Source organism: Microcebus murinus, chromosome 18 (assembly GCF_040939455.1).
Source record: "Microcebus murinus isolate Inina chromosome 18, M.murinus_Inina_mat1.0, whole genome shotgun sequence".
Classification (NCBI taxonomy): domain Eukaryota; kingdom Metazoa; phylum Chordata; class Mammalia; order Primates; family Cheirogaleidae; genus Microcebus; species Microcebus murinus.
The window spans coordinates 8,694,925-8,716,996 of record NC_134121.1 but is presented as its reverse complement, the minus strand read 5'-3'; the positions used below and the strand labels follow the sequence as shown (position 1 = coordinate 8,716,996).

At 62.2% G+C, this 22,072-nt stretch overlaps 2 protein-coding genes across 11 annotated transcripts in view; both read right to left on the bottom strand.

Annotated features, from left to right (window-relative positions):
- Window positions 1-31: 31 nt before the first annotated feature.
- Window positions 32-1,902, bottom strand: RASD1 (ras related dexamethasone induced 1). Of its 2 annotated transcripts, none has more exons than XM_012747928.3 (2): window positions 1,493-1,902; window positions 32-1,261 (listed from the first exon to the last, which is right to left on the bottom strand). In XM_012747928.3, the coding sequence occupies exons 1-2, from the start codon at window positions 1,776-1,778 to the stop codon at window positions 702-704; spliced, it is 846 nt and encodes a 281-aa protein (XP_012603382.1). In that variant the 5' UTR covers window positions 1,779-1,902; the 3' UTR covers window positions 32-701. The 2 variants fall into 2 exon arrangements, with proteins under 2 accessions (XP_012603382.1, XP_012603383.1); XM_012747929.3 differs by having other exon boundaries at window positions 998-1,187.
- Window positions 1,903-5,337: 3,435 nt separating this feature from the next.
- PEMT (phosphatidylethanolamine N-methyltransferase) overlaps window positions 5,338-22,072 on the bottom strand; it is a 74,960-nt gene continuing 58,225 nt past the window's right edge. For all 9 annotated transcript variants that reach the window (XM_075994073.1, XM_075994079.1, XM_075994075.1 and 6 more), the window contains 5 exons: window positions 17,693-17,808; window positions 10,889-11,034; window positions 8,810-8,921; window positions 5,945-6,019; window positions 5,338-5,589 (listed from right to left, as the gene is read on the bottom strand). In XM_075994073.1, coding sequence (XP_075850188.1) covers window positions 5,532-5,589; window positions 5,945-6,019; window positions 8,810-8,921; window positions 10,889-11,034; window positions 17,693-17,808 — 507 coding nt within the window. In that variant the 3' untranslated portion in view covers window positions 5,338-5,531. The remainder of the gene's footprint in view (window positions 5,590-5,944; window positions 6,020-8,809; window positions 8,922-10,888; window positions 11,035-17,692; window positions 17,809-22,072) is intronic.

Here is a 22,072-nt window from a genome sequence, read left to right as displayed (position 1 = left end):
CTCCAGTCATTTCTAAACAAAGAAAAACCAGTTTTCCATTTTAAATTATTTTATTTTACATTAAAAAACCAACAATAATAACTGTAAAGACCTCTCTCACACACAGTATAAGATTTTGTTCATGTCCGTGTTGACACCGGAACTACTATTAAAGTGCAAGTTTTATGTTTTGTTTCCCTTTGTGCAATTTTACTTACACACATGTAAACAAGTCACTTGGCTATGATTTGACCCACACCCTCCTCAGTTTCCGGAGGGCAAGGGTTGTGCCAGCTATCATGGCAACCGGAATCACAGATGAGATAGATAATGCCCCGTTGTCCTGACCCGCAAGCCGGGCAGGACGGTTTCTTGACGCCTAGCAGTGGCTGACCAACTTCACATCTCCCCCTCCCCTCTCTCCTTCCTTAGGTCCTTGTGCCAAACAAGCCCACCCTTTGCTGCGCCCAAGGCGCGGGGATGGCGGACGCCAACGGGAGGATGGGGAGGAGTCCCAGTCTTAGCCAGTTCTCTTTCCTTCCAGAGCAGATGACTGTCCCTTCTTCGTTCTGTGGCATCTCCCCGGGTGGCTGGGAGGGAAGACGCCAGTCCGTGGGCGCGCGCTCACGGCCTGGGGCGCACAGGGCTAGCCCGGCCGTCGGATTTGACTTTTAAACAAAAAAGGTCCTCCTTAGGTTGAGTGGCTGGCGCGGCGGGGGCTCCTAGCTGATGACGCAGCGCTCCTTGTCCTTGGCCTGGCTGCCGGCGTTGGCCTTCTCGCGGATGTACATGAGGTCGCTGTGCACGCTGGGCCTGCGCGCGAAGGGCGCCACTATGCCAAAGGCGTCGCCCAGGTCGCCGCCGCTCCAGCCGCTGCCAGCCCGCAGCAGCTTCTTGTTCCGCAGCGCCTTCTTGTGCAGCACGTCGCAGTACTGCACCGAGACCTTGCGGTGCAGGTCCGGGCTCATCTCGCTCGGCAGCTTGGCCATGGCGAAGAGCGCGCGGAACATCTGGTCCAGGCTGCTGTTCTTCTTGGCCGAGATCTCGAAATAGGCGCAACGCTGGGGGTCGTCGCCCACCAGCTGCTCGATCTCGCGCTGCTCCACCTCGCGGTAGAAGTCCCGGTCACCCTTGTTGCCACAGATGACCAGGGGCACGTCCACGTTCTCCTTGGTTTTGTTCTTGAGGCAAGACTTGGTGTCGAGGATCTGCTGCTTGAGCCTCTGCACCTCCTCGAAGGAGTCGCGGTTGTCCAGGCTGAACACCAGGATGAAGACGTCTCCTGCGGGGGCACAGAGCAAACAGGGAGGTGAGGGCGGCCGCCGGGCGGACAGTCGGGCTGGCTGACTCTGGGGACGCGGCACCGGGCTCCAGCCGCCGCGGGGCGCGCGGGCCTCGCCGAGCGCGAAGTGCAAACCTCAGCGCGCGGCGGCCGCACCGGCGCCCGCGGGGCCCGCGGGACTGGGGGTTCCCGCCCGCCTTCCCCGCGGCCCCGGCCGGGCTCCCAGCTCACCTGTGAGGATGGAGAGGCGCCGCATGGCGGGGAACGGGTGGTTGCCGGACGTGTCGAGGATGTCGAGCTGGTAGACCTCGCCGCGGATGGAGTAGAACTTGCGGTGGAAGTCCTCGATGGTGGGCGTGTAGGCGTCCTCGAAGCGGCCGGTGAGGAAGCGCGACACGATGGCCGTCTTGCCCACCTTGGACGAGCCGAGGATGACCATGCGGTAGCAGTTCTTGGCCGGGATGCTCAGCTCCGAGTCGCTCGGGCACATCTTCTTGATCATCGCAGCCAGTTTCATTGGGCAGAGGGGCCGCGGGGCGGACGCGGGGCCGAGAGAAGCGCGAAGGCCGGGGGCGCGGGAGTGGCGCGGGCGAGCGGCGCGGGCTGAGCTCGGGCTCTGCAGTCTCCGCTGGGGTCGGACCTGGACGCCGGGCTCGGCACTCACAGCTGGCTCTGCGCGCCCGCCGCCGCCCTTATACTCAGCCTGCGCGGCCGCCCCGCCCCGCGCCCTGCCCGCCTGGGCGCGTCACGGCCCGCGGCGCCCGCCCCTCTCCCCGCCCTCCGGCCGCTCCCGCCCTCGCTCCGCCAGGAAACTGAGTCCAGGGCCAGGCGAAGACGGGGTGGCGCGGAGTCCGCTTTTCCCTGCACCCGGCCCAGCGGCCTTAGGGCTCTGGTCTGGGCTGTGCGTGTGACCCTCCGTGACTTGGGGCACGGACCCCGCCACTCCCGCGACGCGCGCACGTCCCTCACTCACTTTGGGTCTCGGTTTCCCCGAGAGCAACGGCAATCCGGTACAGCAGCAGCGTTTGCTGGCGCCTGCGCGGACCGTATCTCTGTCAGCGCTCAGAACAGCCCCGGCCAGCCCTGCCCGCTCACGCCCCAGGCCGGCGCTGGTTCCGGGGGCGGCCGCCCGGCTGCCCGGGTTTCGGGGCCCAGCGCGGAGGCGGGCGCCGCCCGCTCCGGCCGCCAGAGGGCAGCAGAAGGCCCCGCCGGCGCAGCGCTCAGGGCTGGAGGCGAGGAGCCGGAGGGGGTCCGCTGGGGTCCGGGAGAGAGAGCCCGGGCCTGGGGCGCCCGGCAGGAGCGATCCCCGCCCCCGCGCCCTGAAGCTCCTTTCTCCCAGCCAGCTCCCTTCTCTCTGTGGCCTGGTGGGCTCTGCGTCAGGGGCCGTCCCATCCTTTTCCTGTCTCCCACCCCTAAAGGCCCAGAGACTGGCCCTCTTCCCTCAGGCCTGGGCCAGGGTCCCCTCTCCCTGTCCCACGGCGTCTGGGGCCTTTTCAGTCCGGGGGACCAGCATTCCCGTCTTGTAGCCGAGGGACCGGCGCTCAAAGCCAGAGCCCACGAAGGCCCCCGGCGCATGGACAGCTTCTTCCTTTCTGGGCCCGTCTCCTCTTCTGGAGGGTGGTGGTTCTGGTTTTGTGACTGAGGGTGAGAATGTGCAGACCCTTTAGGAGCCCAGGGCCTGACAGTAACAACAACAGCAGCAAATGACCCGTGAGGTCTGGCGGGTGCTCGGCAGTGACCAGGCCGCTTAGTAACCAGGAGTGGGCTGATGCTGCCCAGTGCGGTGGCTGTCTGGTGCCAACCCACCGCAGCCGGGAGCTCAGATCCAGCGTTGCTCGAGGCTGCGGTTGTGCTCGGCTCTCACTCTGGCATGTCCGGTTTTAGGAGGAACCCAGAGAGCCATTAGCCGGCGCCACCACCCAGGTTGTGGTGCTGTGGGCAGTGCCGTGGGTGCCAGTGCCCACCTGTCCAGCTTTTGTGAAGGGCTTGTGGGATCTTGTTGGCCTAACAGAGGCTCTCAAAGGACATCTCACCCACGCCTTCCCTGGTGCCCTAGGATTCCAGCCCAATCTCAGGCTGCAGAGCAGTGCCAGGGACCCCTGCAAGCACAGAATGCTTCTCACATGCCAGATTCTGTTCTAAGTGACGCTGCCCTTCCTCCAAGCAACCCTGAGGGGTGGGAACTATTGCTCTCCATTTTACAGAAGAAACTGAGGCAGAGGGAAGTGACTTGCCTGGGGTCTCAGAGCTAGTTACTCTTAACCACCTACGCTCCTCCCTCCTCTGCCTGTGGTCCCCCCTACCCCCAAAGGCGCTGGCTACATACAGAGTCCCTGCTTGTCTCCCAGGCCTCATGTTTAGTGTCAGATATTTCAAGCACATATGTCAGGTACTGAACACCCAAGGGCTCACTAGCCAGATCCAAGCCATGTCAGTGCCCCAGGCCTGGCTCTGATCCCTGCAGGAGCCATCCAGGCCAGCTGGGGCTGGTTCCTGCCCCATTGATACTCCCCTTTCTCCCCTCCCCCTCCCTCTCCCCCTGGGACAATCTGTGAGAAGGAAGGAGCCCTTGCCCCTACACAGGCTACAGTGTATGGTGACGCAGGGCGGTGGCTGCAGAAAGGGGCCAGTGGAGGATAGGCTGGGGCGTGATCAAGGCAGGGGCCTGCAACACCCGCACACCGAGTGCGGCCCCCCTCCACTCCCACAAAGGCCCTGTGCGGCAGCCGGGCTCTGACTCAGGATGACCGTGGCAGGAGCTGGAGTGAAGGGGATCCCACGGAGCCGTTCCCTCCAGGCTTCTGGTCCTAGGAGGGGTCAGCCTGATACCAAGGAGAGGGCCAGAGGGTGCCAGGGTCGAGGCCCCGAGCCCAGCTCTCCCCGAGCGCAGCCCTGCTTCCCGCGGCTCACACCGCCCAGGCCGGGCAGCCAGCACGCTGTGTCCATATTGTCCGGGTCTGTAATGGTGACGAGCTGTTGTGCAACAGGTAATTCTGTTTCCTGTGTGTTTTGCGTTGAGGCAACAAACAGCATCTATGAAGCTATGAGCCTAACTATAAATATTACTTACTTGCAGTGCAGCAGTTTTCCTGCACAGAAAGGAATGGGATATTTAAATTTTTTGACCAAATGTTGGGGGTGGCACAGGGGGTGGACAGCGGGTCCTCCGGGCAGGAAATGTTGGCCACGCCGGCAGGTCTGGAAGCAAACAGCATGTAGAAGGCTCTCGAAGGTCGGGTCCGAGGAGCGTGCTGGGCAGCCTCTGGGACGCAGACACTTCCTAGGACAGGCGCTCAGTGCCCACGTGCCACTGTGCCAACCGGAGCCCATCTCTACCAGCTCCTTGCACAGAAGAGGACCCTGAGGCTCATTTCTGTCCTGCCTGACCTTGGCCCACGGTCTCCTCCGGAAGAGGGAAGGGGCTTTGCCTCCCCCCTGACAGCTCCCCTTGTCACGCTGAGATCCTAACTGTCTTGTAGTTTCCTCATCAGTGATGAACTCTGTCTCGATCACAGCAGACCCTTCCAGAAGGCTGCTCAGCCCAAAGCTCCCATGATCAAGACCTGGACATGGGGACCCCAGTCCTAGCTAACACACGCTTAGAAGTCCCCAACCTGCCCCAGTCAGGGTCCAGGAGTCCTGGGGGTGAGGCTCATTTCTGTCCTGTCTGACCTTGGCCCACGGTCTCCTCCGGAAGAGGGAAGGGGCTTTGCCGCCCCCCTGACAGCTCCCCTTGTCGCGCTGAGACAACATGACAACTCATCTCCATCCTCATGCCAACACAGGGCTGGATCTCCCACCGGAAGAGGCAGCAGAGGGGTTGTCCTGGGAGTGCTAGAGCAGAGGGTAAGGGCAGATGACACAGGACACCAAGCCTCCTGGGGGCAAGCGGTGGCCACAGCCAGGCGAGTCACTGATGCCTTCTGAGTAAGTCCCTTGTGGACAGTGGAGGCCACCCCTCGGCACTGTGAGGTTCCAGCTGAGTCAGGGCCAGGCCTGCCTGGCACAGCCCTTGGGGACAGCCCCTCCCCTCCCCTGCTCCTCCCCAGGGACAGAAAGACGCCTGGAGGGGATGCTGGGGTCAGGGTGCCTTTATTGGGGAGCGGGGACACAGTGGGGTAGCAGGGCAGGGGGTGGGGCTCGGTGGCCACAGGGCGGCATGTCCAGGGCCCCCAAGGCAGCAGATGTCAAGGCACTGGAGCAGCCTGTGCCGGGCGCGGACCCGAGCAGCAGCGGATATTGTTCTCCCCACGCAGGGCCTGGCCCCTGGTCAGCTCCTTCTGCGGGGCCTGGAGGCTTTCTGCCGGTAGATCTCGGTGGTGAAGGGCCTGCAGGCGGGCAGAGGCTTCGGTCAGCTGGGCCTGGCGCCGTCCCCTCCCTGCACCAGAGCTGTGTCCCGGGCCACTCTGCCGGAGCGAGAGCCCCCAGGGTAGGGCGTCCGGTTGGGGCAGATCCCTTCGTCCCCAGAGCCGCTGAGGTGGGACCGCCTTGGAGCCTTCGGAGAGCGGGAGGGGAGCGGGGAGGGGCCGGGCCGGGGCTGGCCTCACAGGCCCCGTGTCCACTCCAAGCGTCTGCCGCTGCTCACCTATGACCCCGGCACGGCCTGGCTGACAGCGGCCGGGCTGAGCCCCCCGGCCACAGGGAGAGGCAGCCGCACCCCCGCCCGTGACAACCCCTACTTACTCCTCGTACAGGACAGCGACCACATAGGTGAGGGCCACTACCGCAGTCAGCAGCAGGCCCGTGGGGCTGGCGTGCCTGGGGAGACAGGTGCAGGTCAGGGGCCCGCATGGAGCCAGGGGGGCCTCTCGGGGCCACTGCCCACCCGCCCGGCCCCCTCTAGCCAACATGAGCGCCACTTGGGCCAAGGGAGCCAAGCTGGGCGGTGCTCCTTCTGATCCCAGCATCCTAGCGAGGACTGGGGTCCCCCTGTCCAGGCCCTGATCCATTTACCATCCCGTCTTCTGCCTGTCCTGCCTGGCTGGGTCCTGCTCACTTTTTCCCGGGTCTCCAGCCCCAGCCCAGAGCTCCGGACATAGCCGGAGTGAAAGAGGGAAGGAAGGAATGACTGGACTCTGGGAATAGGCCCAGTGGCTGAGCCTGTTTTTTTCTACACAGAAGGATGTTCGGGGGCAGACAGTCTTCCCCGTGGCCCCCGGGGACGATGTTTTTAGGAGAGAAGTCTGTTTCCACTCCTCGGCCTGCCTGCGTCCCTGGCTTGCGAAGCCTGGGCTTGGGGCGCAGGGCGCAAGGCCTCCTGGAGCCCTGGCAGCCCTGGCTGTGTGCGGCAGGCCCAAGGCTGGACAGAGCATCCGCCGAGGGCTCTCTGCCGGTGACCAGCTTCTGACCCTGCTGGGCCAATTCGCACCAGCAGCTTGTTAGTGACGGCACTAAGGAGCCCGAGTGCATCTGCCCCAGGTTTCCAGAAATAGCTGCTGTCAAGCTGTCCCCCGCTCTATTTCTATAGTTACCTCTGATCCCACTGGCTCCCACAGGGGCTGGCCTGCTAGGACTGTATCACTACATCGGGAGGGGAGGGAGGGAGCCGGCGTGCGGCACAGAGGGCACACGGGCGGGCCTGGGCGTGTGGGCCCTGCCTTGGCACCACGCTGCCCCTTCCCCAGCCAGACCTGCACAGGAGCCCCAGGCGGCGGGGAACCAAGGGAGGGGGTCTCAGGGACACCTGGGAACCCTGCGGGGCCCCTCGGCCCTGCCTACTCCCTTCCACCCTCAGGACCTCACACTGGCCAGTCTGCCTGGGGCTCCAGAAGGAGGCAGGACAGACACAGGGACACAGAGGCCTGAGCCCCAGGCCTGCTGTCCAGCAGCAACTTTGCTGTGGGTGCCAATGAGGACAGGACCCCCACACAACGCAAAGCAAGAGGCCCACCTGCCTCTCACAGCCCAGCTGTCACCTCTGCTGTTCGCCCCCAACGCCGGGCTCCCTGCCGTGCAGGCCCGCCCAGGTGCTCGGGCTCCAGGAAGGCCCATCCCCGGGACCCAGGCAGGTGGGAGCCAGATGGGCTGTGGGACGCCGGGGAGGAGCCCTGCTGGGTCAGCGTCTAGCCAGGTAATGGCGCATCTCTAATGAGCACTTGGACCAGGGTGCCATCCCCCCCACACCACATGGCTGATGCCCTCCAGAGGGGGCTTGATGGTGTCACATGTTCCCAACGGCTGTGGCCTGGCAACCCTCTGCCCAGGGCAACTCTCACTATTGGGCACGAGGCACTGCTGGGGACACAGAGGGGACCCATTTGTGGGCTCTGCCCTCAGAGAGATGGGGACCACTGAGGATGGGGGACCACGGGGCTTCCTGGAGGAAGGGACGTCTCAAGTTGGGTGTGGAAGGTCAAGGGGTGGACGTGGAAGGGTTCCAGGCAGAGGGAGGGGTCCTGTGTGCTGGCCACAGGAGGACCTGGCTGGAGGGATTTCAGTTCCGTTTGGTCCCGGGTGGGGCTGCTCCGTGGCCCGGGTGAGTCTGGGACACGCGGTCTGGCCCACACGCATCTAGGCTGGGGGGCTGGGCTGGAAGGCAGCAGGAGGGATGCTTCACAGGCTGAGCTCCCAGGGCTGGGGGCTGCCTGGCCTGGATGTGGGGTGGGGCAGGGAGTGTCCCAGCCAGACCCCTAAGTCCTTTCTAGGTTGTGCCTCAAACCCAGCTGCTCTGGTCCCAGGGCTTCCATGAGTAATCCGAGCAGCTGGGGACTGGGGGGGGGGAGGGGAGGCAGGTATCTTGCTCCCAACATTCCACCATCTGAGCGTCACTCCTCTTTGGGATCCTGAGAGCCTTCTGGTCTGTGGGAGCAGCTGTAATGTTCTAGGCAGGTGGTTTCCAAGTGTTAAGTAAAAGTGGAAGAACACTTTCTACCAAAAGCCTATGTAAGGAAATGGCTAAACTAGAGCTGCCATGGCGGGGGACATGTGACACCCAGGGCAGCTCCCGTGCGCTGTCCTCCTTCACCGCAGGGTCTCTGACCCTGGGGGCACAGCCCCACAGCCAGCCGAGGCCCACTGCCCCACGGGCCGTGCTGCTCAGACCAGCTCCCCAGCGGGCCGAGGCGGGTTCCGTTGGCTGGGGCTCGCTCTGGGCCTGGGCAGCCAACAGATCGCTCGGGCTCTCCCAGCCCTGATGCGCCAGCACAGGGTTTGGCCAAGAGTGCTTTTTACATTTTTAAATGGCTAAAAGAAAAATGTTCAAAAGAATATTACTCAACACGTGGAAATGATCTGAACTTCAAATTTCAGTGCTCATAAATGGAGTTCCCTGGCGCACGGGCGGGCGCCTCTGCGTCCCGCGCCTGTGGCTGCTTCTGGCTGCAGCAGCAGAGGGAGCGGCTGGGACCTGCCTACGCCGCGCCTGAACGCCCTGGCCCTTTAAGAGCGCGCCTGCCAGCCCCTGTTCTAGGATGCCATTTACACAGATAAGCCCTTGAGCAGTGGCAGCCCGATGCCCTTGGCCTCCGAGAACGCCATGTTCTTCCTCTCCCCCTCCCCTGGGCCCAGCCCTGGCCCCCTGGGCGGCCGGGCGACGCTGCCGGTGCTCACATGATGGCCCAGCCCAGGTAGTTGGCTGTGCTGCCCCAGTACATGGGGTTGTCCAGGATGTTGAAGGGGAACGTGGTCACTCTTGCCTCCTTGAGGATCCCGAAGTAATCACCTGTGGACAGGCAGGGCAGAGAGGGGAGTCACTCAGCCACTCGTCCTCCCTGGCCACACCATTGCTGCGGGAGGCCCCCAGGATGGGCCCTGCCCCCCCTTGAGGCTCCAGGACAGTGGGGCATGGGTCCCACCCCCTGCTACCACCTGCTCCTGCCCTCCTAATCTCTGGGCTCCAGCCATACTGGCCTTACTCCTCTCCTGCCTCTGCACCTTTGCACAGGCCGTTCCCTTCCTTGCAGTGCCTTTCCCTGCCCTCTGTACAGAAAGCACCTCCCCTCCCTGGGCATTTCTCCCTCTGCTCATGCTGTGTCCTTAGGAGACCCTTCCCGACCCCCGCGAATGCAGCCTGCCTGCCTGCCTGTCACTCTCCCTGCCCCATCCTCCTGCTCCTTGCCCGGTGAGCCCCGCTCTGGCGGCCTGGGCCTCCTCCTGGGGATAGCTGGTGGCTTGGGGCTGCTCCACACCTCGGGCTGTGTGGCCTTGGCTCCAAGGCCTGCCCGCCACATGCCTCCGGTCCCTCTGGGAGGTCAGTCCTGGTATCGCTGACTTCCCACCCAGCAGCCCGGAGGAGCTAGACACCGTGGAGAGAATGTGGCCATCAGATGGCTGATTCCAGACAGGCCAGCTGTCCCTCCACCTGCCCAATGGTCAGAAGCCACCCTGAAGGGTTGCTCTGAATAGCCAAGGGGTCACAGATACACAGTGTCCGGCAAAGGCCCACACGAGGAGGCTGTCACCACGGGCATGGTGTACAACAAAGGATGCTGCCACACCCTTCCCGGGCGTCCTCTCCCCAGAAACCCCTCACCCGTCCCTCCTCTGGGAGGACAATGGAGCTTCATCAGAGGTGGAAAGTAGGGCAGCCACCCGGCAACAGGAAGAACATGCAGGGGGGCTGCGTCACCGTCTGGGACAAAGGGGCAGGGGCCTACAGGCCACCCAGGGCCCCGGGAGACTCTTTCTTCCCCGGAAGCAGGAAATGGGGTGCAGGGCCTGGGGGCAGGTGGCACAGAAACCTGATTTGGGCTGACTCACAGCGCGATGTGGCCCCATTGCCCTACATCGAACATGCTGCCGGGCAGGGTGTGCGGGGGGGGGGGGGGGGGGGCCTGAGGCTGCAGTCCCTGGCACTGGCGGGCTCTCCCCACTCTGCCTGCAGCCCTGAGTCAGCCCCACCGAGGCCGTCCTCTGGGGCCTCCTCCCCACGGGGCCCCTCGCTGCGCCCTCTCCACTCAGATGCAGCTCCCTGAGCCACACCTCTGGTCCCGGCCCCATCAGTCCAGCCTTGTCATACAGGGACCCTCCATGGCTCCCACCTGCCCGGGAACGAAGCCTCAGGCCCGTGCACGGCCTCCGGCCTGCTGCAGCCTCTGTCCAACCGAAGCCTCAGGGCTCCTGTGCTCCAGACCTCTGCCTCCTTCCCACCTGCCCACCCCTGTGCCGACCGGCAGATCCAGGTGCTCCCGACGGCCCCTTCCCGGACCAGCTCCTGCCCAGGCACAAAGCACTGAACCACCTGCAGGGCCCCTGTGGCTGTGGGCGCAGCACGGCCTGGCCACAGGGTGGTCCGGAATGCTGAGCCCATAAGTGCCCCTTTCTGCCTCAGGGGATGGCTGCTCTCCACCTCACCGGTCCACGCAAACAGGGCCCACGGGCCTTCTGCAAGGGGGGCGGCACAGGGGCCTGTGACTGCCTTGAGCTCCTCAGGGCAGGGCCAGGAGCAGAAGCTCAGTGCCCTGGAGTCAGAGGAGCTGTCAGGGCCAGCCTCCTGCTCCAACCATGGCCAAGCGAGGCCTGGAGGAGGGAAGATGCTCCGGATGAGCCCAGGGTCCTGGGTGGTGCCAGGAGACAGCCCCCAGCGCCCCCCCACTGGACGATGAGGATGGCGAGGCAGCAGCCCCGGGCCCTGCTCCTCCCCTGGACCCCAGGGTCCTGCTCAGGTCACCCCAGCCCTTGGTGTCTTACCTAGGAAGGTTCCAGTGAACCCCAGAGCGAAGAAGCTGGACAGCACAAACACGCTGCCCACCCCCAGGAGCACGAGGCCCAGGCTGTAGGCCGCGGGCTGATCCAGGCCCTCCACGCTGGGCTGGCGCAGCATAGCCTGCGAGAAGCTGCGGGAGAGGAAGGGAGAGACAGCCGGTCACTGCGCGGGAGGCCACCCAGGGCACCAGACAGTGGCTCTGGGCTGCAGCTCAGTGCTGTGGAGCCAGGCAGGGACAGGAGTGAGTGAAGCAGCTGCAGGTGGGGCCCAGGGCCACCTGGGCAGCACTGTCCTGCCCTTGCTGCCACCAGGGAGGTAACAGGAATAGGGAGGGGTCAGACCTGCCAGATTTTTTGATTTTTCAAGAGAAGCCAGACGTCCTGACTTGCATGCCCAGGCCTGGGCATGCACTGTGCTGCACCTCGGCTTCCATGGCTCCTGCAGGCCTGGCCACATCCTGGACACTGGCGTGAATTTTAAGGCACTCCAGAGGTCCCTTATGTCCTCCTCCACATCCCGTTAGGCTCCCTTGGGGCCAAGTCATTGCCCAAAAGAGGGGCAACTATGATAGCACAATCACAGGTTTGGGGGCTCAGGATCTCTTGTTGGCTCCCCAAGCCTGGAAGGCCTGGTGCAGGTAGGACACGGGGACTGGGCATGTGGTAAAGGGTCTGGGCAGCAGATGAGGGCACACTCAGAGGAGAACACGTGTGTGGGAGGAGTACATGCATGCACCAAACATGCATTGCCACTCCCTGCAATCACAGCACTCAGAAGAGACATGGAGATCTGCTCCCTCCTGCAGGGCAGCTATTAAAACTTCCCGTGTTCTGTACCAGGCAGCTCCCAGCAAGGGCAGCTCACCACCCACTCGTCCACCACCCATCCATCCACCCACCCCCCCACCCATCCACCCACCCCCCCACCTACCTACCCACCCATCCATCCTTCCACCCATCAAGCTATCCTCTATCCCCTACAGAACCACGCGCCCAGCCAGCCAGCCAGCCGTTCATCCATCCATCACAAACTCTCTTTGTTTTCCAGGCTCTTTTAACCAGATCAAATTCACCATCTTCACTTGCTCACTCCACTGGGAAATTCAGATTGTTGTAAAACTGTCCTCATGTTGAGACATAGAGACATATCTTTCTGCCTCCCTAGATTTTTTACAAGTAGACCCTCAGCTTCTGGAGACAGAGCTGCTCTCCTTCCCCAGCACCTGGCCCATAAGATGGGTGTCTCGTGCATGTTCATCACCCAACAGAAAGCAGCGACTGCTCCCACCACCTCCGCCCAGCCCGAGTGGAGGAGGGGGTCAGAGAGGAAGGCGGGGGAAGGGCCTGTGGACAAACAGCCAACGGGGCCGTGGCAGAGGCCTGCATGGCAACCTGTCAAACAGCAGCATATGTGTGTCAGGGCAAACCGGCCTTCGGTCACGCTGCCCACACCCCAGCGCTCCATCCCCCACCGCCCTCCCTCCCTTCTCGCGCCCAGGCTCAGGGTCACCTGCAGCTCCAGGCTGAGCCGCTGAGCCCGGCTTAGGGTCTCGGGCTGCCATGGAGCCAGGTGGCGTCATGCACGCCCAGCGCTGTGCCTCTGGGCGGCCCTGTGACCCTCGACCCTGCAGACCCTGCAGCTGAGGCCAGTGAGCTTTGGCAAGGAGCCTTGGCACCCCCTACTCTGCCTGTGGGTCGGGGAGGGGACGGTGCAGCCCACCTGCAGGGACCTGGCTACCACTGGGCCGGGGAGCAGGCAGCAGAAAGCACGCGTAGGTGGGCAGGAGGAGGAAGAGGGGGTCTGCAGGCCTTCGAGCCGGAACACATCACAGGGCGGGGAATGGCAGGAAGGAGCCTGCAGAGCAGAGGCCTCGGCAGCCCTGCAGAGTGAGGAACGTACTCCGAGTGCCATGGGAAAGCAGAAAGGAGACCAGTCAGGCCACTGGAATAGTCGCCACAGTGGGTGGGCACTGGGGCCAGGGCCCACCTGAGTAGGCTGGAGGGTCGCTCTGTCGCCATGGCCCCCTCCTGCCCCAGGGGCGGAGACGCAGGCCAGGGCCCCGCCAGGCCTCGGGTTCAGGCTCCGAGCAGCCATCTCGAAGGTGCCTGTGCCGGAGTCCACCTGCATGGCTCAGGCAGGCAGCAGATGGAAGGAAGCCCCGCCCCCACGTGGCCGAGCCTGACGCCCAGCGCGTTGCGGGCCCAGCTTCCCGGGCTCCACTTAGTAGGACAAGTGATCTCCTTGGAAGCAGACTCCAAACCGGGGCAGATCTGGGGCCAGGGATGGGGCTGTTTGGCTGCCCCAGACCTGGCTCCAGCTCCAGACCGTCTCCCAACCTGGGAGGAAAAGCTGGCCCAACTTTTCCAGTCCTTTCTCTGCGACCACCAGCCTCCCCGGATCATCCGCCCCAAGCGGCAACAGAGCCGTTCGGCCGTGTCCCCAGCCCCCAGCCGCCTACGCCCTGTGACTCCAGACTCCAGGCTTACCGGAATCGCTCGGACCAATTAGGCGATCCGAGATGTCCCAGCCCCTCCATTAAGCCAGGAGGCACAGTCCCTTCCACAGGGAACATGAGCCGAGGGCAAGCAGCTCTGGCCCCAGCTCCCTGGCAGAATGAGGCAGCGGGAGGCCATTTGCCTGGACATGCTCCTCGCCGGCGGGGGAGGGGAGACGCGTTCATTTGTTCCTTAAGACTTGGATTGAGCTTCGGTCACCAGAGAGACCTGACAGTGTGCGCTCCGCCCTGAATCCCAGAACCCCTGGATGGAGGTGGGGAGGGGCACCGACGTCCACACTGTCCCTGTCCCACCCCCAGCCAGGGGTCCTGGGCACACACAGCCATGGCCCCGGCCCCCGCAGGCCTGCCCAGCCAGAGCACTGCCTGACTCCGTGGTCCCCGACCTGTCCTCACCCGGGGCAGCCTGAACTGTCACTCACACACACTCTCCTGGCCTCGAGCCTACACTCACTGCTTTTTATGTTTCAGCTCAGACTAAGCAGTTCTGTCAGTGAAATCAGTCCTCTGATGGGCTTATTTTTTTCTAATACATATTAAAATAAACTGGTAACTACTAAAACAACAACAAAGTTCATCTGTGTAACTCCCCCAAAATCATCAAGGGACTTGAATTTAGGGCCACGATGCCTCACCCATTCTGTGCGTTTGAATAACACGTCACCTTTTCAAAGTGTTTCCAAAACCCATTGACAGCTGAGTCTGTCTCCTTTTTTTTTTTTTTTTTAATTTTTTTTTTTTTGAGACAGAGTCTCGCTTTGTTGCCCAGGCTAGAGCGAGTGCCATGGCATCAGCCAGCTCACAGCAACCTCAAACTCTTAGGCTCAAGCGATCCTCCTGCCTCAGCCTCCCGAGTAGCTGGGACTACAGGCATGCGCCACCATGCCCGGCTAATTTTTTCTATATATATTAGTTGGCCAATTAATTTCTTTCTATTTATAGTAGAGATGGGGTCTCGCTCTTGCTCAGGCTGGTTTCGAACTCCTGACCTTGAGCAATCCGCCTGCCTCGGCCTCCCAGAGAGCTAGGATTACAGGCGTGAGCCACCGCGCCCGGCCTGTCTCCTTTTATAATCAGGAAACCGATGGGTTGGAGGCAGGAGGGGGCAGGAGCCGAGGCCAGCGTCTTCTCCTGCCTCCCAGGACCTGGGGACAGCAGCGAAGGACGGGTGGGCGCCCTCTGCTGTGGTCCTCAGGACCTGGATCTCAGGCTGACACCCTCCCTCCCTGACTTGGGGTAAGAGGGTAGCCCCTCCAGGTGTATGTGTCGGGGCAGGGGATGCCTCTCCCGCCTTGCCGCTGCAGCGCCTTGGCCCCCGGCCTGGGGCAGGGGAAGACCTGCTCCACCCGCCAGCCCCCTCTGGCTCGCCCCTGCCAAACTGCAGCCCTCCCCGCCCCCTTCCCCAGACCCACAGCTGGGCCCCTCTGCCCTAATTCCCTTCCCGTTCTCCAGCTGCGCCAGCACTGAGGACTCAGGCCTCTGTCCCCAAGGCCCCGGTATGGCCCTGCCACAGTTCCCTGGGCCATGCAGGGAGGGCAGGGCTCCAGGCATCATGGTGAGCCTCACCCTTACCTCTGACCCATTGCCAAATCTTGGGTCCTGAGTGCACAGCCCCCTCCCTGCCTGCTGTGCAGCTCCTCCTTCCTCCCGTCCACGTCTGCCCAAAGTACCCTCCACCCTCTGCATGCTCTGAACCCCACTTCTAACCCCCCTCTCTCCCCTCCCTCAGATACGGCCCGGCCCAGGCCGAGTGCAGGCTGCCTTCCCCCGAGGGCTAGCACAGATGGAATCAGGTTGACCCTGAGTCAGTCAGATCGGGGACAGCCCTGAGTGGGCCTTTCCAAGAGGGTCTGCAGGCCAGAGCCACAGAGGTATCTCCTGCTATGGGGATGGCCACATGGAGCGAGGTCAGTCCCAGGACCGGGCCCTGCCTGGGGGCCCACACCACACCCCTCCCCACGCGTTACAGGGCAGCAGCTCCGGCTGAGGCTGGCCACGCTGGGGAGGGGCTGTGGGGAAGGGGTTTGGACAGACGCTCCCAAGCCCATCAGTCTCTGTGCCCGACCACAGCCAGAGCAGACAGCTCTGTGCTAATTGCTCACTCGGGTCTAGATGTAGCTCCGTCCACCTCTCGATAAGGAGCCGGCTCGTCCTGCCCGCGGCCTCCCGGACCACCTCGGGGTGCGCAGCTGGCGCAGACCAGCTGACAGTGGCCTCCTCTCGCGCCCCTTGGGGGGGGGCCAGCGGCTGCCGAGCCCTGGCCTCACACCTGCCAGGCCAGCTGCTGAATGCTCTCTTCGACACCCTGGCCAGGACCTGGACCTGGTTCAAACTTGTGCACGTGTTTTCTGCCCACCACCCCGACTTCTGCTGGGCACTGACAGACTTGTGAACACAGTCCCCAACCCCCTGGAGCTGTGGTCTTACAGGGAGGTAAGAACAACACAGGCAAATCCCTAGGGAAAGCAGGCAGACTTGTGTCTACCCGGGGCTGGGGGCAGGGATGGTGGTGGCTGTGTCGGGGGTTCAGGAAAAGGAAAAAGTGCTGGAACTAGACAGGAGCGGTGGCTGCACAACCCTGGAATGTATGAAATGTCACTGAATTGTAAACCTTAAAATGGTTAAAATGGCTCATTTTATGTTATGTGTAATTTACCAAACAACATCTAGAGTGATGTTTGGGAAGGGCGGGGGCGGAGGCTGCAGCAGGAGTGGGTCCTGGGGCTCCTCTCACCAGCCCCTCCCCAAAGCCCATGTGCCCCCATTGTCCCCAGCCCAGGCTCACAGTGGCCGCGTGGACAGGATGGGACAGGGCTGAGAGGGGGCCAGGCGAGGGAGGGGAGGAGGGGCACGTGCCGGTGCCCAGGGCACAACTGCTGCCTTTTCATCCAAAGGGTGCGAAGAGAAAGCCAGCCCTGTGGCTGCCCGTGAGCACCCCTTCTCTCCTCCCCAGAATCTCCTGGGGTGTCCAGACCAGCAAGAGAGAAGTCACGGACCTGCTGGCCAGGCAGACACCAGGTCAGGCCGACACGATGTGGAAAGGTCTGGGGAGCGGCACAGTCATGGGCCACCATCTGTGAGAAGCTGGACACAAATCACTTCCTCCCAGGAGGCCTCCCAAGGGCCCAGGACCCACTGGGCTGTGGGGGCCTGTCCTCCCGCCTCTGCCGTGTGCACAGCCCTGGGCCAGGGCCTGGAGGAGGAAGAGGGCGCTGCTGGGGCCCAGGCACCAGGGGCGGGCCCTCTGCTCTCTGCCTCCCGCTGGCATCCGTGCAGGAGAGCGAGCCGGAGCCAGGCCCGGCAGTCCCGTCCTTACCCACTCCTGCTGCCCCCAGCCCCACAGGCAGTCACGGGGACCTGCTCACACGGGGTCCACTCCCTGGCTGTCTCCATGTCTGCTCTCGCTCAGCTCCCCTCCTGCCCAACTCCAGCTCAGCCTTCCCCAGCAAGGCCCCAGCCCCACCCAGACTCCCTCTGGGCCCCGGTGCACCTGTGAGGTCTGACCCCCCTTCCCCAGCTGGGACGTGTCTGCTCAGCCCCGGGGCTCCGCACGCACCAGCAGCGTGTGAGGATGGGGCCTCCACCCTCCTGATCCACTGCGGCTCCTGCTGCCCTCCCACGTCCCTCCGGAGCGTGAGTGGGGCAGGCACTGCTGCCGTGTGATGATTGTCCAGGCCCAGGGAGACCCAGCCTGGCTGCCTGTGCTGGTGGCCGATGCGTGGCACTGACTGTCATCTCTGGGCAGTCACCTGATGGGCCTGGCTGGCAGGGTCCCAGCATTCCCCTGGCCCAGATGGAGCGAGTCTCTTCTTCCCGGGCCACTGCGCATTCCCCCACCCTTGCTGGGGCTCCAGGAGCCGTCAGGCTCAGGCAAAGCTTTGCTTCTCGCCAAGCCCCCCTCAGCCTCTGCACAGGGGACTCTTCCCTACCGGCGTGCTGGGCAGCCAGGTGGCCTGCAGGCCGTGCAGGACCCAAGGCCCAAAGGTGGTGCCGAGTGCCAAGCCCCAGATCCCCTTGTGGGCAGCCTTCATGGCATTCATCCTATGACCCTGAGACCCTGAGACCCCCATCCGGGCCTGGAGACAATGGGCAGCCCCTTGAAAGGCCGAGAAGCAGAGGCCAGGAGCTGGGAACAGCAGGGAAGGCCACTGTCTCCTTCACACTGCCCCGTCCTGAGCTCACCGGGACTCCTCTGCCAGCAGGACAGGCTGGGCCGGGTGGCCTCCGGGAGCAGAATTCCCTGTGTCAGGCGGGGAGCACAGCCCAGGCTTACCAGTGCGAGCGCAGGAGGTTCAGGAGCAGGATGGAGCCACCCAGGGCGTAGCAGGCCAGGTGTGGGGAGCCGAAGGCCCTGCTCAGCTTGCGGGTTCTGTGTTCCCATCTCGCTACCTGCACAGCGGGCAGAGAACAGCGAGGCGTGAGATGTGTGCTGGGGGGAGTCCGGGCAGGGGTGTTGGGGGGCCAGCCTCCCTCTGTGTCCCCGGCTCTGAGGCTCCCATTCCAAGGAAGGAGAGTTCCAGGGAGCAGCTGCCGCGTGCAGCCCAGGCACGGTCATGCCTTGGAGCAGTTCCAAGGGATTTCCACGCTCCCTAACTTCAGTCTGCAGAAGGCCCTTCTGGAAGCAACCCTTCAACCAAACACAGCCATGAGCCCACCAAGAGGCAAAAAGAGACATTGGCCACCAAGACTCGTCTCTGAGCCGACACATGAGGTCTGACTTCGGACCCTGCCTGGGATCTGCAGGGTCCCAGGAGGCCACAGCGGCACGAGAGGCAGGACCGCCAACAGATGCCCCGGAACTCCCTCCCGGGCTGGCAAGTGTCCACCCAAGGGGCACCACGAAGACAGGGAAACCCCTCCCCCTCCCCAGAACTCTGCTGAGCACTCTCCTGCAGCACAGACTTCCACACGTGTAACTTTAGCCACAGGATCCTTTCGGTTTTTCAAACTAATGACATCAGGAATCTCAACATTCAACTGCTAATGGGTGCGAGAAGGACTCTCTTCCTGGCTCTCTGCTGCCCAGCACGTGAGGAAGGAGGGAGAGGGAGGGAGGGTGCAAAAAGGCAAACACACAGCCTGGGAGTCACCTGCGGGGCCCTGAGGGTGAGCGCCCACGCGTGTGCGCATCTGTGTGCACAGGGGTGCTTCTGGGAGGCCGCGGGGCGGTAGAGCCACAGATCTCCATCACGGCCTGTGATGACGGCCCTGCCCGCCTTGCCTTCCTAATGGACCTGCCTTTCCCGGCAGAGAGATTAGCGATGATTTGCCCCAAGGCCACTCAATGATTTGCCAGCCCAGCCCTGTGCCGGGATCTCCTTGGCAGGGGCAGGCTGGTGGGGGGTGGGGCATAGCGGGGAAGCCTACAGGAAGGAGAGGGTGGGAGGTGGCTCCTTTCCCCCAGCTGTTGGCACCCTGCAACGCCCCAGTCTTGCAGGAGCTGTGCAAGCCCCTTGTCCTGGTCTAGACAGGTGGCCTCTGTGCACCCTGTGGGAAGTGCAAAAGCCTGCCTCAAGAGGGAGGAGGAGGCCAGGCACTATGGCTCACACCTGTAATCCTAGCACTCTGGGAGGCCCAGGCCGGTGGATCGTTTGAGATCTGGAGTTTGAGACCAGCCTGAGCAAGATCGAGATCCCCTCTCTACTAAAAATAGAAAGAAATTAGCCAGACAACTAAAAATATATAGAAAAAAAATTAGCCGGACATGGTGGCGCATGCCTGTAGTCCCAGCTAGTTGGGAGGCTGAGGCAGAAGGATTGTTTGAGCCCAGACATTTGAGGTTGCTGTGAGCTAGGCTGACGCCACAGCACTCTAGCCGGGCAACAGAGTGAGGCTTTGTCTCAAAAAAAAAAAAAAAAAAAAAGTGGAGGGGGAAGGAGGAACAAACCGGGAGGGGAGGGGAGGGGTGGTGGTGCTGGGAATGGGGGGACCCAATGCCCAGGAGCCTGTAGGGGGCACCTAGGCCACCTTGGGGGCCCAGGGCCATGCACTTCACACTTCTCAGGGCCACTTTGTGGTTTATTTTTTTAACTTTTGAGATCAAACTTAAAGTGATTTTTAGTGGTGCAACTGTCGCCACTATCTAAGTCAGAACATTTCCATCACCCCAAAAGAAACCCCGGCTCCATTAGCAGTCACCCCCATTCCCACCTCTCCCCAGTCCTAGGAAACACTAATCCACTTTCCATCTCTATGGATTTGCTTATCAAGACATTTCATAGAAACAGAATCATACGACATACAGTCTTTCGTGTCTGGCTCGGTTCGCTTTGCATAACACGTCAGGGCTCATCCCGGCCACCGCATGTCCGTGCGCTCCCCTCCTTGTTACGGCGGAATGTTGCTGCATTATGTAAAGACCCATCATTTCCTCCATCCAGTCAGCAGTTGATGGACACTTGGGTTCTTTCTACCTTTTGGTGATTATGAATAGCGCTGCAATGAACAACCTTGCACAAGGTTTTTGTGGACACCTGTTTTCATTCTCTTGGGTACATACTTAGGAGTGGAATTGCTGGGTCGTATAGTAAATCTATTTTTAATTTATTGAAGAACTGCCAAAGTGTTTTCCAGAATGGATGGGCCACTCTGGATCCTCAAGAGCAACGAACGAGGATTCTGGCTTCTCCACATCCTCCCCAGCATGTGTTCTCCGTTCTTTAAAATTACAGCCATTCCAGTGGGTGTGAAGTGGTACCTCATTGAGGCTTTGGTTTGCATTTCCGTGCAAACGTGACGTTTCCATCACGTGTCGGTGATGTTGTGCATCTCCCCATGCACTTCCGGCACGTGTGGGCCTCTCTGGACAATATCAATACCTGTGCAAGTCCTTTGGCCATTTTTAAATTTGGGTTTATTGCCTTTCTGTTGGTTGAGTTGTGTGCATTCTTTCTTTATATATTCTGACACTAGATGTTTGCCAGATATGACTTACACATATTTTCTCCTATTTTTTGATTATCTTTTTACTCTCTTGATAATGTCCTTTGATGCACAAAAGCTTTATATTTTGCTGGGCCACTTCGTTTTGCCTTTTAACATTTAACCCAACTCAACCAACCTTCTTCCAGTGCCTGCTGGTGTGAGAGGCACTACTGTGCCAAGTGCCAGAGGCCCCACACATGAACGAGCCACCAGGCCTGCCCGCAGGGAGCTCAGGGTCTGCCATGGTGACGGTGGAGGGGAGTCCCTGCAGCACACAGATGGCTGGCGGCCTTGCACCAAATCTGGAGGGTGTCCTGGGCAGCCCGACGTCAGTACAGGTTGTGGGGCCTACAAAGGGCTCCTTCTGGAGGCCCCTGGGAGACACGGTCACTCTCCAAAGCAGCCAGACAGAGGGGTCAGGAGAGGCCCCCTCAGGGTGACTGCCTGCCCGTCAGGAAAGACCAGCAAGTGGCCTGAGGTGCCCCAGGCCAGTAGAAACATCCTGGCATCAAACTTGAACCCCGGACTCGAGCTGCAGGGCGGAGGTGGACGCCCAGGCAGAGCCTGTGGAGGGAGCTCCAGGGGGGGAGCAGGGTCAGTGACTGTCCACGAACCATAGGCACAGCCTCTGGACGCCAAGATACTAACAATAAAAATGACAATAACCATCAGTTTGGCTTTTTGCAATTTCAAAGTGCTTCCACTCGAGCTCACTTAATCCTCAAAACAAGCCTAGAGAGTGGGCGGCACTAACTGCGCTTACAGATGAGGACCTGAGGCCCTCGGAAGCGACTTGCAGGTCACGCGGTAGAAGGAGGAGCAGCAGAGCTGCCTGTGGGCCCCGGCCTGGGGCTCTAGCAGGCCCTGCCTGCCACCCACCTCCATAGCCGCTCCGGTTTTCCTGCTGCCTTGGCAGGTCTCGTCAGCCGCATGGGACCGCGAGACCCGGCTCTAGAGCCCGTTGACTTTCTTCTCCCAATTATGGGATGGCGTGTTCAGAAGGACACTGGAGTCTGTTAGAAATGACATTCGGTGTCACGGCCCCATGCTGTGACCCTCCTGGTAGGCCCACGCCACAGCGAGGGCCCTAGACGCAGAGTCAGAGCCAGGGCCCGGACCCCTCTGCCCGCTTTATCCTCCACACCCTGGGAAGCCAGTTTCCCTCCGGAGACCAGCTTCCCGCGGCAGGATGAGGAGCTGAGGTCGGCAACGCGGGAGCTGCCGGCACAGAGAGGGCGCACTCGGCAACACTGCGGGCAGCCGGCACAGAGCAGCACGCGCGGCGTGGTTCCGCCCATCCCGTTTCAGGAAGGTCTGGGACAGGCAAAACCCACCTGTGGTGACAGAACTGGAGCAGGGGTTGCCTGGAGCTGGGGGCCGGGGCCGGGGGCGGGGGAGTCACTAGGCGGGGCACGAGGGGACTGTCGTGGGTGGAGATGTTCCGTCCGGTCCGCAGCGGATAATCGGGCGAGTGTCAAGACCAGTCAAGCCGTACACTCCAAATGTGCGCATTTCCCTGTATGGACGGCGTGCCTTGATGAAGCTGAGTTTTAAAGACTGAGTCTGGAAACAGACGGGAGCAGCTGCCCATGTCGCGCCCCCGGCAGACCTGCTGGTCCCCTGGGCAGGTGTCGTCCCCCGCTGTGATGAGGCCTCCCGGCCGTGCCCGAGGACACACGGCTGTGAAGGGCCAGGCCCCGGCCAGGGCCACACGCCTTCCACGGTTCCG